General features: G+C 35.9%; 1 protein-coding gene across 12 annotated transcripts in view; it reads left to right on the plus strand.

Annotated features, from left to right (window-relative positions):
• The first annotated feature begins 289 nt into the window (after nucleotides 1-289).
• The window catches only part of LOC129876095 (DNA mismatch repair protein MSH5), a 46,476-nt gene continuing 34,322 nt past the window's right edge, over nucleotides 290-12,443 (plus strand). For 7 of the 12 annotated variants that reach the window (XR_008763307.1, XR_008763308.1, XM_055951408.1 and 4 more), the window contains exons 1-19: nucleotides 290-525; nucleotides 659-723; nucleotides 1,635-1,666; nucleotides 2,027-2,121; nucleotides 2,260-2,340; nucleotides 2,417-2,489; nucleotides 2,973-3,054; nucleotides 7,557-7,711; nucleotides 7,841-7,942; nucleotides 8,014-8,041; nucleotides 8,145-8,176; nucleotides 8,264-8,321; nucleotides 8,562-8,648; nucleotides 9,061-9,117; nucleotides 10,187-10,288; nucleotides 10,392-10,436; nucleotides 10,904-10,981; nucleotides 11,088-11,138; nucleotides 11,231-11,312. Coding sequence is in view for 10 of the 12 variants with exons in the window: in XM_055951408.1 (XP_055807383.1) it covers nucleotides 498-525; nucleotides 659-723; nucleotides 1,635-1,666; nucleotides 2,027-2,121; nucleotides 2,260-2,340; nucleotides 2,417-2,489; nucleotides 2,973-3,054; nucleotides 7,557-7,711; nucleotides 7,841-7,942; nucleotides 8,014-8,041; nucleotides 8,145-8,176; nucleotides 8,264-8,321; nucleotides 8,562-8,648; nucleotides 9,061-9,117; nucleotides 10,187-10,288; nucleotides 10,392-10,436; nucleotides 10,904-10,981; nucleotides 11,088-11,138; nucleotides 11,231-11,312 (1,333 nt within the window). In the remaining 2 variants the exon portion in view is untranslated. Of the gene's footprint in view, nucleotides 526-658; nucleotides 724-1,634; nucleotides 1,667-2,026; nucleotides 2,122-2,259; nucleotides 2,341-2,416; nucleotides 2,490-2,959; nucleotides 3,055-7,244; nucleotides 7,338-7,556; nucleotides 7,712-7,840; nucleotides 7,943-8,013; nucleotides 8,042-8,144; nucleotides 8,177-8,263; nucleotides 8,322-8,561; nucleotides 8,649-9,060; nucleotides 9,118-10,186; nucleotides 10,289-10,391; nucleotides 10,437-10,903; nucleotides 10,982-11,087; nucleotides 11,139-11,230; nucleotides 11,313-12,443 lie in introns of those variants that run through there. The other 5 variants (XM_055951409.1, XM_055951412.1, XM_055951415.1 and 2 more) reach the window with 3 other exon arrangements.

Raw genomic sequence — 12,443 nt, forward strand, 5'->3', positions numbered from 1 at the left:
TGATTGACTTGCTTACTGATGGGTCATAGTAGGCGCTATCATGACTCGGGGATTCGAGCCGTGACAAACTCCCCCAATAAGCACGCCACCCCTCTCTGATACATTTTAATTAAATAAATTAATATTTTAAAAAATATATAATATTGATTAAATTATATTTATTATCACTAGTGATAATACTGTTATTTTACTAATTATTGATTAGTATATTTATAGGATGTAATATATTCTCTTAAATACATAAGTGGTGTAAATTTTCCTTCTTTTCCCTTTAATTTTAGCCCAAAATGAATTCAAACCGAACAACAAACCCTCAATAACAACGTACCCGGTACCAATTGTATTCAAATCCCAAGTCCGTGATAGTCACATTTAACTTACACAAACTCCGATTCGTGCATTCCCGCCATTTCCCATTTGCCCTTAGCTTCTCCCTTCCAAGTGAAGTTTCGCTCCTGCATTTTACTCGCTTTCCTGCTTAACCTACGGTGCCACAAATGGAGGCGTCCTTTGCACATGATCGAGGTACCAAATACTCATCTACTACACTTGCACACTCACAATTAACTTTGTTCAATTGTCTATTTGCATTTTTGATGTAACTTGTTTTTGTGTTTCTGCAAAATCGGTTCAAATGATTGAACTGTCATGTGAGAAGATGGTAACGAGCAATCGCAGATAAGATCATCTATGCCTGAATTGTCAGAAGAGGAAGAGTCCACGGTAAGTACAACAAGGTTGTTTGGAGTTCATAACCTATTTCATTGTGAAAATTGCTTTGCAGAAGCAGAATGTAAGGCATTTTGCTCTTAGTCATCAATTGAGATATACTTTAATACATTTTTTCAAGACAAATTTGTTATCTCCAGGTTTTTAGTTTGTATTTGTGTGTTTGGTTGTGGATAGGGTTCTCGGATAAGATAGTTAAAATTAATCGTCAACTAGCTGATTAGTGTACTGTAATTAGATTGCATTATGTAAGTGAGCATTTGTTCAACGAGTAGATACTGAAATCTGCCTGAGGAAGCAGACATTGGATTGGTCCTAATATCTAAAGATTGTTATTGTTTCTGTTTATCGAGAACTGGATAGAGTTAAATAATCAAATGTTGTTTGAATCAACAAATGAGGCTTTATTATAAGTTCATGATATATGTTAATTTAATATCTGAGAAATTTTAGCCCTGTGGACCGTCCAATTTCCGTTGCTAAATAAACCAAAGCATTTGAAAATTCTGGTCAGGACATAGCCCGATAAGTTTTACTTCCATTGCCTGTTTGATTGAGAACTGAGAAGTTTCTACTTAATTGATTTTAGATGATAATCTTAATGGATATGATGTAATTTGTTGTTTACTTCTCACTTTGGAAAGTTGAAACTCATTGTCTTCTGTCTATTCATTTTCAAGTCTTTGCATGATGGTAATTTTTTCTTGCTGTTCATAGAATTATGCTTATTATGTTTTGGAGCAAAAATATCCGTGCTTGCTACACTCACAGGAACAAAGTGTCTGCTATTTCACTTTTTGAAGCTTTACTTGAAAAACTTCAGTTCTCTTACATTCAATCTAATTGATATACAATTACAAGTGACCCGACATATGTGACTTTTGCTAATGTGGCTTATAATGCAGGTTTATATGGCATGTGTTATGCACGGACACAGGTGATTGGTGACGTTTACAATTTTGTTAGAATGTCGGCAGTTGCTTTGGGACCTTCTTGAATGAATGGATTTAAGGGAGAGAAACAATGATAATAATGATATATACCATCTCCATATGTTGTATATATCTTTAAAAGCAAGACTCAATCTGATAATTTGAATTGCATCATTGATATTTGAGTAAAAACAAGAGGAAAAAAACAAGAGGGAAAAACAGTCAATAAAAGGAAAGGAAAATCTTTCTCTTGAGGTTGATTGTAGAAAAAAAATGCCTGTAGGATGGGAAAACAAAAAAGAAATGCTAGCAATAGAGTCGAATGCTAAATTAATAATTGACTAATAATTAAACTATTCTTCAAGGATTGGAGTTTCCTATTATGATGCCAGTGCACGCCAACTCCATGTGCTGGAAATCTGGGAAGATGGAAGTCATGATTTTTCCTTGGTTGATATGGGTATGAACTCTTGTTGTACATCTTGAGGAAGCATTAAAGTATCCACAAAATATTCAAGAGAAACTGCTCTAAAGAAAACTCGACTTCTTGTTTTATGCATTTTATATGATGTTCCCTGAAAGTTGGATTCCGTTTCAGTTAAATATCAGGCTAAACCTGGAACAATCTATACCAGTACTAAAAGTGAGGAATCATTTTTGGCAGCCTTACAGAGAAGTGGTATGTGTTCAGATTATTATTGGCATGTTGATCTTTCTACTTGCGGAAGCATTATGTACTCTCTGATGTAACACAGATGGTACAAGTGACGCTCCTTCTGTAAAGCTTGTGAAAAGTTCATTATTCAGCCATGAGCAAGCATGGCACAGGTATGAAACAGTGGAAGAATAATGCAGCGGATTTCATTTTCTTTATTTCCCAGTCATTTTGTTTGCTTGTCCAAGTTGAATATAGTTCTGGCATGGAAAGTCCTTGGTGCATCAAAATCAGTAGCTATCTGGTAAATCATATGAGATTCGGATGTCATTATAAATGTTTATACTGGCTGACATAACTACCACGTGACACAAACTATCTCAGTGCTCCTTTCCGTTGTTCATTAGACAGTAAAGTACCTTAGGAACATATCCGGTAGTGGATAATTTCTATTTTTTTCATAGGGGAGGTGCAGCCTTTGAAGTATTTTCTCTTGCATATGGAGTTCTATAGGTAGATTATTACCATGGTAAAAGGAATCAATGCATACCATATTTAACTTTTCTAATTTGCTTCATCAACTTATAGGTTAGCATTGTGATTTGATGGATTGACCTGTTTCTCAGTGTTTCATTTTGAGTAGTTTTGCTATGGAGGCTGTTTTTGGATCACAGATTGATGTACCTTCAAGTCACAGGGATGGATGGTGGTTTGAACGTAAAAGAGAGAACTGCTTTTGTGAGTCAAATGGGTTACTGCCTTAATTCAGTATGCATCTTTGTATTCTCTGAATACGTGTTTCTTCTTGTTGACACAAGAGTGGTTACACTAGGTTCTATTTTGTTGTTTCTGCCAAATATGATGTCCTATGGTTACCACCTTGGTTTGAAAACTTCCTGAGACAAAAATATCTCCTGTACAATCTGTAACAATTAAACTGAGAATAGTATTTAAGAACACACATACACATACATATGTATATATATATATATATATATTTATATATATTATAGCTTCTTCAAGTGAATGATCATGCGATATGGATTCTCCAGTCTATCTTTTAGCAAAGTGGGGATAAGATTTGATTGAGACTTTCAGTGGAAGGGGAGTGCTAAGGTGCATAGTAACTCATTATACTTTCCCTCCCCTACGACACCAAAAAAACCGGGCCGAACTTCTAAACCTGTAAAGAAAGTTGCGTAGTAACACATTCACAATGGTACTTTAGATCCATATTTTTTTTTTGACAATTGGTAAGTAGTATTCTTCAGCATTAGGGAATGCTGGCCACCATAAAAAAAAAAGGTTACAGCCACGTTCCAACAAAAATTACAAGCTTCCTATCATATCTATGATTTGATCTACATCTTCTATACATAATTGTTTACACCAAAAAAGTAAAGATACTAAACAATTCCATTTGACTTTGTGGATGGAATTGAGTCTATCTTCAAAACATCTACGATTCCTTTCTCTCCAGACAGCCCATCAAATACATGAAGGAATCAATTTCCGCCATCTCTTTTGAGTCTTGCTGCCTCCTCTTCTAATACAGCAGCTAAGGAGGTCGGAAGTATGTTCTGGCATGGTCCAGCTTTGGCCCGAGAGCTTTGGCCAGAGATGTTTAGGAAAAGCTCCCATAGTTGAGTACTGTACTTACAATGTAAGAACAGATGATTGTTTGTTTCTCCTGTCAAGTTACACAAAAAACACTTGGGAACTAGTGTCTTTCCCTTTTTTTTTGCAACACTTCTTGAGTAAGACATGCTCTCCTGATAACTAGCCATGTGAAGCATTTCATCTTAGTGGGTATCAATCCTTTCCAAATGTTGTTCCATTGGTGAAGTCCACCACCTGCCATTTCCTGTACCCTTCTCCTATATGCACTATTTACTGTGAAAAGTCCCTCGTTAGTGTGTTTCCAAATTACTCTATCAGGAACATTTGTAGGGATGTTAGCTCCACCTAGCATTTCCAAAAGGGAAGCTACTCTAGCCACTTCCCAGTCATTCAGAAGTCTTCTGAAGGACAAATCCCAACCTTGTGCAGTCCAACATTCACTAATTTTGGCTTCAGAATTGTTGCATATAGAAAATAGATCTGGGAATACCTCTCTCAGTGAGCTTTGATTGATCCAAACATCTTGCCAGAACTGCACTTTGGTGCCATTCCCCATCTTCAGAGTTAGTTCTTCTGCCAATGAGTCCCACATATCTCTGATGGATCTCTACGCTCCCCAACCATATGGCATTGAGGTTATCCCTGAAACCCAAGGGCTACGTTCACCATATTTTGCCACTATTACTTCCCTCCAAAGGGCCTTCTCCTCACTGATATACCTCCAAAGCCATTTCATTAGGAGAATTTCATTCTGCTCTCTCAAGTTTCTGATTCCCAAGCCTCCCTTTCCTTTGATTAGCATCACTGTATCCCAGTTCACTAGATGATAGCCCTTTTCTTCTTTGCCTTTTTTCCAGAGGAAATTTCTTCTGAGTTTATCTAATTTTTTCACCACCTTAGGGGGGATAGGACATAGAGACATTACATAGGTGGGAAGTGAGTCCCATACTGAGTTTATCAGTATGGTTCTACCTCCTATTGAGAGGTATTGAGCTTTCCATCTTGCTAACTTCTTTTCTGTCTTTTCAATGATCCCATCCCATATTTCCAAAGCTTTGTGCCTACTACCTAGTGGCAGTCCCAAATAAGTGGTAGGCAGCCCCTCTACTCTACAACCAAGTATACTTGCCAATATCTGAATCTCAGGAATTTCTTTGATAGGAATCAAACTACTTTTTGCCCAGTTGACCCTTAGTCCTGCTACAGCTTACTTTCAGATCCATATGTGATAAGAGCATTTGTAGAAGTACGGTGTTTACTTGAATGATTAAGAGCGAGAAAGAATGAGAAAACATAGTAATCTCTACCTTCTTTTATTGTTGTTCACTTGGTCTGTGATGTTTGGAAACACTGTCTTGGTTGTCATAGCCCAAAATCTCCCTGTCTAAAGGATACATGCCTCAGAAAGAGAAATAAAAGGAGAAGGCAGCTCTCAGAGGAAACATGACTTGGATATAAGCAGGATGGTCATATGGATTTCCAGAGCCATGCCATCATTTACCAATTACAGCTTTCATTTAAGTTAGAATTTCTTAGCCAAAATAAAATGACATTGAAGACAAGCGAAGAATTATTCCTTGGAGAATGCTTATGAGAAAGCATCTTTATCATCAGCATATGCTTTAGTGTCCTTGCTATCTGATTAAAACTGTAGGAAATCATCTCTTCTTTGACAATACAGTTGTATTGTTGCCACTGATCCATGGATTAAAATGACATGGGTTCATTGAATCATAAGAAAATTCTTTTGATTATTAGGATTGCTAGAATCACCTATCAAATCTTAAATATTTCCATTTTCTCAAGTTGTTGATTTACACTCGTGTAAGAACCTTGATACACAGATGCTCCCAGCTTACTCATCTGTTCTCATCAGGCTAATTTTACTAGATGTACTTCCAATTTGTTTTTGCTGATCTGGTAGAACTTAACAATATAATCCGGAGTTATTGGCTCCATGGTGAGGGAATTATACCATTTGAAAATATTATGATTTGAACTGCGTTGTGGATGAGGTTCTGTGAAGTATGAAGAACAATTGACATACTCAACTTTTACTCCAGAAGTCCATACAACAATCTTATCCTATGACATACTTTTATTTCCGCCAACTTTGGATGCTTTAATACTTAACAACTCCAATACTTGCATGCATGTGCAATGAAATTTTCTTTCTGATTATTAATGCAATAAAATACAACAACAATGCTTCAGTCCTAAACAAGTTGGGGTCGACTATATGAATCCCCGCTTCCATTCAAGCTCGTTTACATCATCTTCATACTAAATAAGATAAAGCTGATAAATAAGTTAAAATAATAACAATAATAATAGTCATATTAGTTGTCTACCAAGTCAAAAACCTATCCTCAACTAGTAGCAATCACTAATATTGATATTTTTCTTCCATTGTGCCTATCTGTAGCTAAATCTGCATAGATGCCAAGCATATGCATGTCTTTCGAGACAACTTCCTTCCATGTGATTTTACGTCTACCCTGTCCCCTTTGAACACCTTCACTTATCATAATTTCATACCTTTAGAATGGTGCATCTCTAGGTCCAATGCAGAACATGTCCAAATCATCTGAGGCGATCTTCTTGCATTTTATCCTCAATATGTGCTACTTGTATCTTCTAGCGAATGTGGTCATTTTTAATCTTATGTAATCTGGTATGACCGCACATCCACCTTAACATTCCATCTCTGCAACACTCATCTTGTGGATATGTTGGACTTTAGCATCCCATCATTCACTACCATATAACATTGCTTGTCTTATAGCTGTTCTATAGGATTTATCTTTTACTTTGGTAGGTGTCCTTCTATCACATAACACTCTGATATAACTTCTCCATTTCAACAATCCGACTTTAATTGAGTAACATCTTCATTTATCGGTCTATTCTCTAGAATGATTTGTCAAAAATAAAAGTTTATTTACAGTATTCTGTAGGAATATCACTTATACAGATGTTGAATGCAGTTAGAAGTTTCACTAATCATTAACTGGAAATAGTAAATTATATTGTGAACTGATATTTTGGAAAAAGAATATCAGGAACTGCAGAGTTAAATCAAAACTAACATTTGGACTTCAGCCATGTGAGATAAAACTAAAACTCTATGGGATTTATCTTGGCAAATTTCTATGCCCATGAGAAGTAGACGTCACCAATATCCTTCTTCTTAGATTATCGCTATAGAAACTCCTTCGATTTCTATATTATCCCAATGATTGCTTTCAAGTACAAAACTATTAATATACAATGTTGCTGATATCCTTATTTTCAGTTTTGCTTCAGCAGCATTTTCTCGTCTTCTTTAACTGCAAATCACCGGTAGTTTAGTTGCTCGATCTCATGGTTGGCAACTCAAGCTTGATATCTAGGTTATTCAGGTTTGTGAGTGTTTAGGATATGCTTTTTCTTGTGCAATATCTTTTACTTTAGTTAGGCATAAACCTTTATTAAAAACAAATTAGCTATGCATAAACTATGCTAGCAAACATGAATGATGGTTCAATTGCTTACTTTTTTTTTTGTTTGGTCTCTCAGGAGGTTGCGTTTCTGTTTCAACAAATATTAGTCTAAAGATTTGTCTCTTTCCAACATTGCAGCTAAGTTCTATGATGGACGTCAGCAGTGATGTTCAAGTTCGTGCAAGTGGGGGCTTGTTAGCTGTGCTGGAAAATGAGCGGATCATAGACACCCTTGAACTAAATGAATGTGGGAGCTCATCAATTGCCATTGACTGCATTTGTGAAATTTCTCTGTATCTTCTATGCTCTAAGTTTCCTGGAATGGTTTATCCCTTTTAATTCATTTCTCTCATTTATATATCTCTGTTTTGCATCGGGGATAAAATTTGTGCAATGATGTGTTCCTTGACTATCACATTAAGTGACAAATTTCTCAAAGTTGATTCAGCTGCTCATGAAGCATTACAAATATTCCAAATAGACAAGCATCCTAGCCATATGGGGATAGGCAGAGCAAAAGAAGGGTCAGTGAGGCACCACACTCTCTATATTTAGTCAACTATGGAACTTTTGACTAATCAAAAATATTATGTAGGTTCTCTGTATTTGGGATGATGAATAAGGTCTGAGGAGGATGGTGGTTTTAAATCTGTAGCCATATTCTCTTTGTTGGTTCTTAAGAAGCTGCGAAATAACATTGGACTAATATTTGCTTACTTTTCTCAGTGTGTAACCCCAATGGGTAGACGTCTGTTGAGGTTAGTTTTGTTTGAAACAGTTTGATGTGGTTTCTGCTAAGATAAAGTGATTGATGCATTTTGGTCTAATAGTTCATCTTTCACCAGGAACTGGTTTCTGAGGCCTATATTGGATCTTGATAACCTGAATCGTCGTCTTGATACTGTATCCTTACCAAACTTTTTGACTTGGAAACTTTGACCATTTTCAATACTGAAGCTGAAAAGGTTTTTTTCCCCATCAAATTCAGGATCTGAATAGATGAGGGTTATATTTTTTGTGGGAGTACTCTCAAAACTTGAAACACCCATAAGGCCATAACCATGAAACATTGTGACTTCCTGTGAAATTGATTTTATATTCATAAAACACATGAAAATGAATTTTTTCCCATGACTTTTGAAGATATCTTTCTTCCTGTCTGCTGAAGAAATTTCGGTCTCCTTACGTGAAACACTGAAGTCTGTAAAAGATATTCCCTGCATTCTCAAGGTTCATACTTCCTTTTGTCTTTTTCTCTTCCTTATACTTATTTTTCAAGTTTGTCATTGTATTTTCTTGTAGTGTCACTCAAAGAAACAGTCTTTCGGAATAAGTAAGAGGATGGAATTCATAACGGGACGAAACCTTCTATAGTTTTTTCAAATTTTGAACTATTTTCGTGGTCCAAATGTATAAAAGTAAATCAAACTAAGCCACAATCTATTTATTAAATTTGTGTGCGCATAAAATATCTATAAGATGGGCTTTTTGTACGTGCCTCAAGCCTGAATAGAAACTGATTGTCTGTTTGATGCAAGTTCTACTCTCTTTTTAATGAGTTTGAAAGCATTGTACCAGTATTAGCTTTCATTCTCTTTTCTTCTTGTTTCTTATTTTTTTCCTCCTTTCGTTGCTTCCGCAGAAATTCAACTCTCCAAGTTCTATATCCACAAGTGCAGACTGGGCAGCTTTTCTGAAGGTAGATATGTTCTCATCCATCAAGATTTCCACTTTAAAGTATTTGAAGTTTATAGTTACATGCCATTTGAGCTAAAGTAGCACAATATTTAGGAACAAACGTAGATGCATGCTGGGTCATGGCAGTGCCATGTCCAAAGTTTCAGTTTTCTTTTTTGTTTAGACAAGAAAAGTAGTATTGCGTGGTTGTTACTCTTCATCATTACCTGAATTTGAGCATTATATTCTCACTAAGCATTTTATCACTGGTTATTTTAGATGTACTTATAAAATTACAATTAGGCCCCGTTTGGACATGATATGAAATCATGATTTGAAATCAGATTGGTTTGAAGTTGAAGATTTGTTTGGACATGCAATTTGGATTTCTTAAGTTGTATTTTTTTCCGATAAGCATGAAAACACCACAAATTATGGGATTATACTGGGTTTGTTGTTGTTGTTGTTGTTATGAAAACACCACAAATTGTGAAAACTATCAAAATTTCCTCCTTTCTTATATAATTTTACCAAATGAGCAAATTATGCTCATAAATAAGGTAACGGAATATCCTAAGACATCACATTGATAAATCATATATCTCCATGTAAACTTTCAAATACACATAATTTTATAAAGATCCATTAGTCAACAATTGTAGTAACTTGTCACTCTTTAATATAATTCTTTCGCATGGTACATAGTACATACAATCTCTTCACGTTGAGCATAAGTATTTTTTGTCAAAATTTAAAAGGATGGGTCATTTTTTACAAAATATAAACTTATGGGTCATGCTTTACATTTAAAAAAGTTTGGAATTCCAAATCCTGCTTTTTGGAGAATTTGGATTCGAAATCATGATTTCAAAGTGCATGTCCAAACGTTGATTTGAAATCATGATCCCAAATCACATTTTCAAACGTCTACTTAGTCTTTGACCTCAAACTAGAACGAGATGGGAGTGCCATTCTCGTTTCCGGTGTACCCTTTGGGGAAAAACTTTTTGCTTCTAACTCTAGATTATTGCTTGCTTTATTAGTTCCCATCAGTATGCTTTACCCAGATTTGAGAATTCAATTTCATGCAGAGTGTATGTGCTCTCCTGCATATCAGCAAAATATTTGAAGTTGGCATTTCTGGATCTTTGCTAAACGAACTGAAGTCTTTGGACTTGGATATTATTGAGAGGGTATCAAATTAATGTTTAAACTTCACCATAATTATTATATTCCACTATGGTTTTTATATTTACAGCCGTCCTTATCCACATACTCAGCTTTCTTTTTATGCAGGCTGCATTTTTCATTTCAGTCGATCTAGCCTATGTCTGTGAATTGGTTAGTATCGTTATTGGTATAATACTAGTTACAATATGTAAGGCTCTTACACTATGACTTGATTGGATAGGAATAGCTTCACAAGTAGAAGTTTGAAATCTATGCAGAAAAATGTTTTGTTTTATCATCCAAAATTGTCTACTTGATAATATGGAGAAGGCAAAAAGACAAATGAGCATTACTTTTCTTCAAGAAAATTTCCATAACTTTGACCTCTATCCCTGCCCAAGAATGCATTTATTTCTGGTTTTAGGTTAGGAAATCTGGCCACTCATATTCTGGGAACTTCTTCAATCAGTGACATTTTATATTGGAGCTTGAATTATGATCAAGCCAAAATGATCTTAGATTTTCACCCATAGTCCTCGTTTCTGTCAGAGATATGTCTAATTTCTTGCAGGTAGTACTAGTACCATTAGTACTCCAGCAAGAGCCTTTTCACATGTGTGTGTGCCTGTAATGTGCAGGTAATTGGTGTTATTGATGTTGATAGAAGTAAAGAGAAGGGTTATGAGACAATAGTAAAAGAGGGTTTCTGTGATGAGGTAGGATATACAGCTGCAGCAACTTGCGGGTTTAATATCTTCCCTGCATTGGTTTTGGCATCTTCTTTTTCTTTATGGCATTGTGAGTGTAATCTTGTTTGTCTAGCTGGATGAACTGAAGCAGATATATGAGGGATTGCCAGAATTTCTGGAAGAGGTTCTCTAACTTCTGATTTTTCTCAACTAAACCACTTGCTGTTGAAGTCAAGGCTGCACGCTGCTTAATTTGATATTAGTAGTGCCTTGCAGGTTTCGGCCTTGGAACTTGCACGACTTCCTTGCATGTATGAAGATAAGGGGGTTCCTTCTATCATTTACATACATCAGATAGGTCCGTTCACCCTTTATTATTTCATAGTTATAATAGCTTTGTAGCTACATAGGTAATTCAGCTTTTAAACTGATAACTGCTGATGCCCAATTAGATCCTTGGGATGCTTCCTTTTTCAGATATCAATCTCACTTGTATATTAAGGTGGATCTAGCTTTTAAATCCTTTTCCCCTTTTTAGGAACTTGGCCATACCTTAAAAATGTTGACAGCTAAGCTTTTATTGAGGCAGTTTAATATGACATGGAAGATACTCTACAAGCTGATGCATAAAAATCATATGTATTGCCCTTGAATTGTAAATAATAGTAGGATCATTGAGGTACTTGGTAAAGTATCTGCAAGCTAGTCATTCGACTTCATAAGTCTTATAGCAATATCTCCAAAGAGTATCTTTTCTCTGATGTAGTGAGAGTCATTCTCAAACTTTTTTCCTTTCATGGAACACTATATTTAAGGTTTCATTGTACAAGAACAAGGGAGATATTCAAAACTATAATAATTATAGGGGTATCAAGTTGCTAAACTTCACTATGAAGGTCTGAGAGAGAGTGGTGGAGATGAGGATGAGGAAAGGGGTGTCCATTTCCGAGAATCAATTTGGATTCATGTTGGGATGAATCGACTATTGAAGCCATCCATCTTAGACTGGTGGAGAAGTATAGGGAAAGGAAGAGGGATCTATATATGATGTTTATTGTCCTTGAAAGAGACTATGACAAAGTCCTAAGGGATGTCCTCTGAAGGTGCTTGGAGGCTAAAGGTGTACCAATGGCTTATATTAGAGCGATAAAAGACATGTACGATGGAACCAAAACTCTAGTTAGAACAGTGAGAGGAGACTCGGAGCATTTTGCCAGTTGAGATGGGGCTGCACCAGGGATCAGTTTTTAACCCTTTCTATTTGCCTTGGTGATGGATAAGTTGACACGCTCTATTAAAGAGGAGGTTCCATGGTGTATGTTATTTGCAGACGACATTGTATTGATTGATGAGACTTGGGACAAAGTTAATGCTAGGTTGAAGGTTTGGAGACAAACTCTGGAGTCCAAAAAGTTCATGTTGAGCAAGATCAAAACATAGAGCCCGTTTGGATGGGCTTAAAAAAAGTAAATTTTATGTATGAAGTGCT

This window comes from Solanum dulcamara, chromosome 12 (assembly GCF_947179165.1).
Source record: "Solanum dulcamara chromosome 12, daSolDulc1.2, whole genome shotgun sequence".
Classification (NCBI taxonomy): Eukaryota; Viridiplantae; Streptophyta; class Magnoliopsida; order Solanales; family Solanaceae; genus Solanum; species Solanum dulcamara.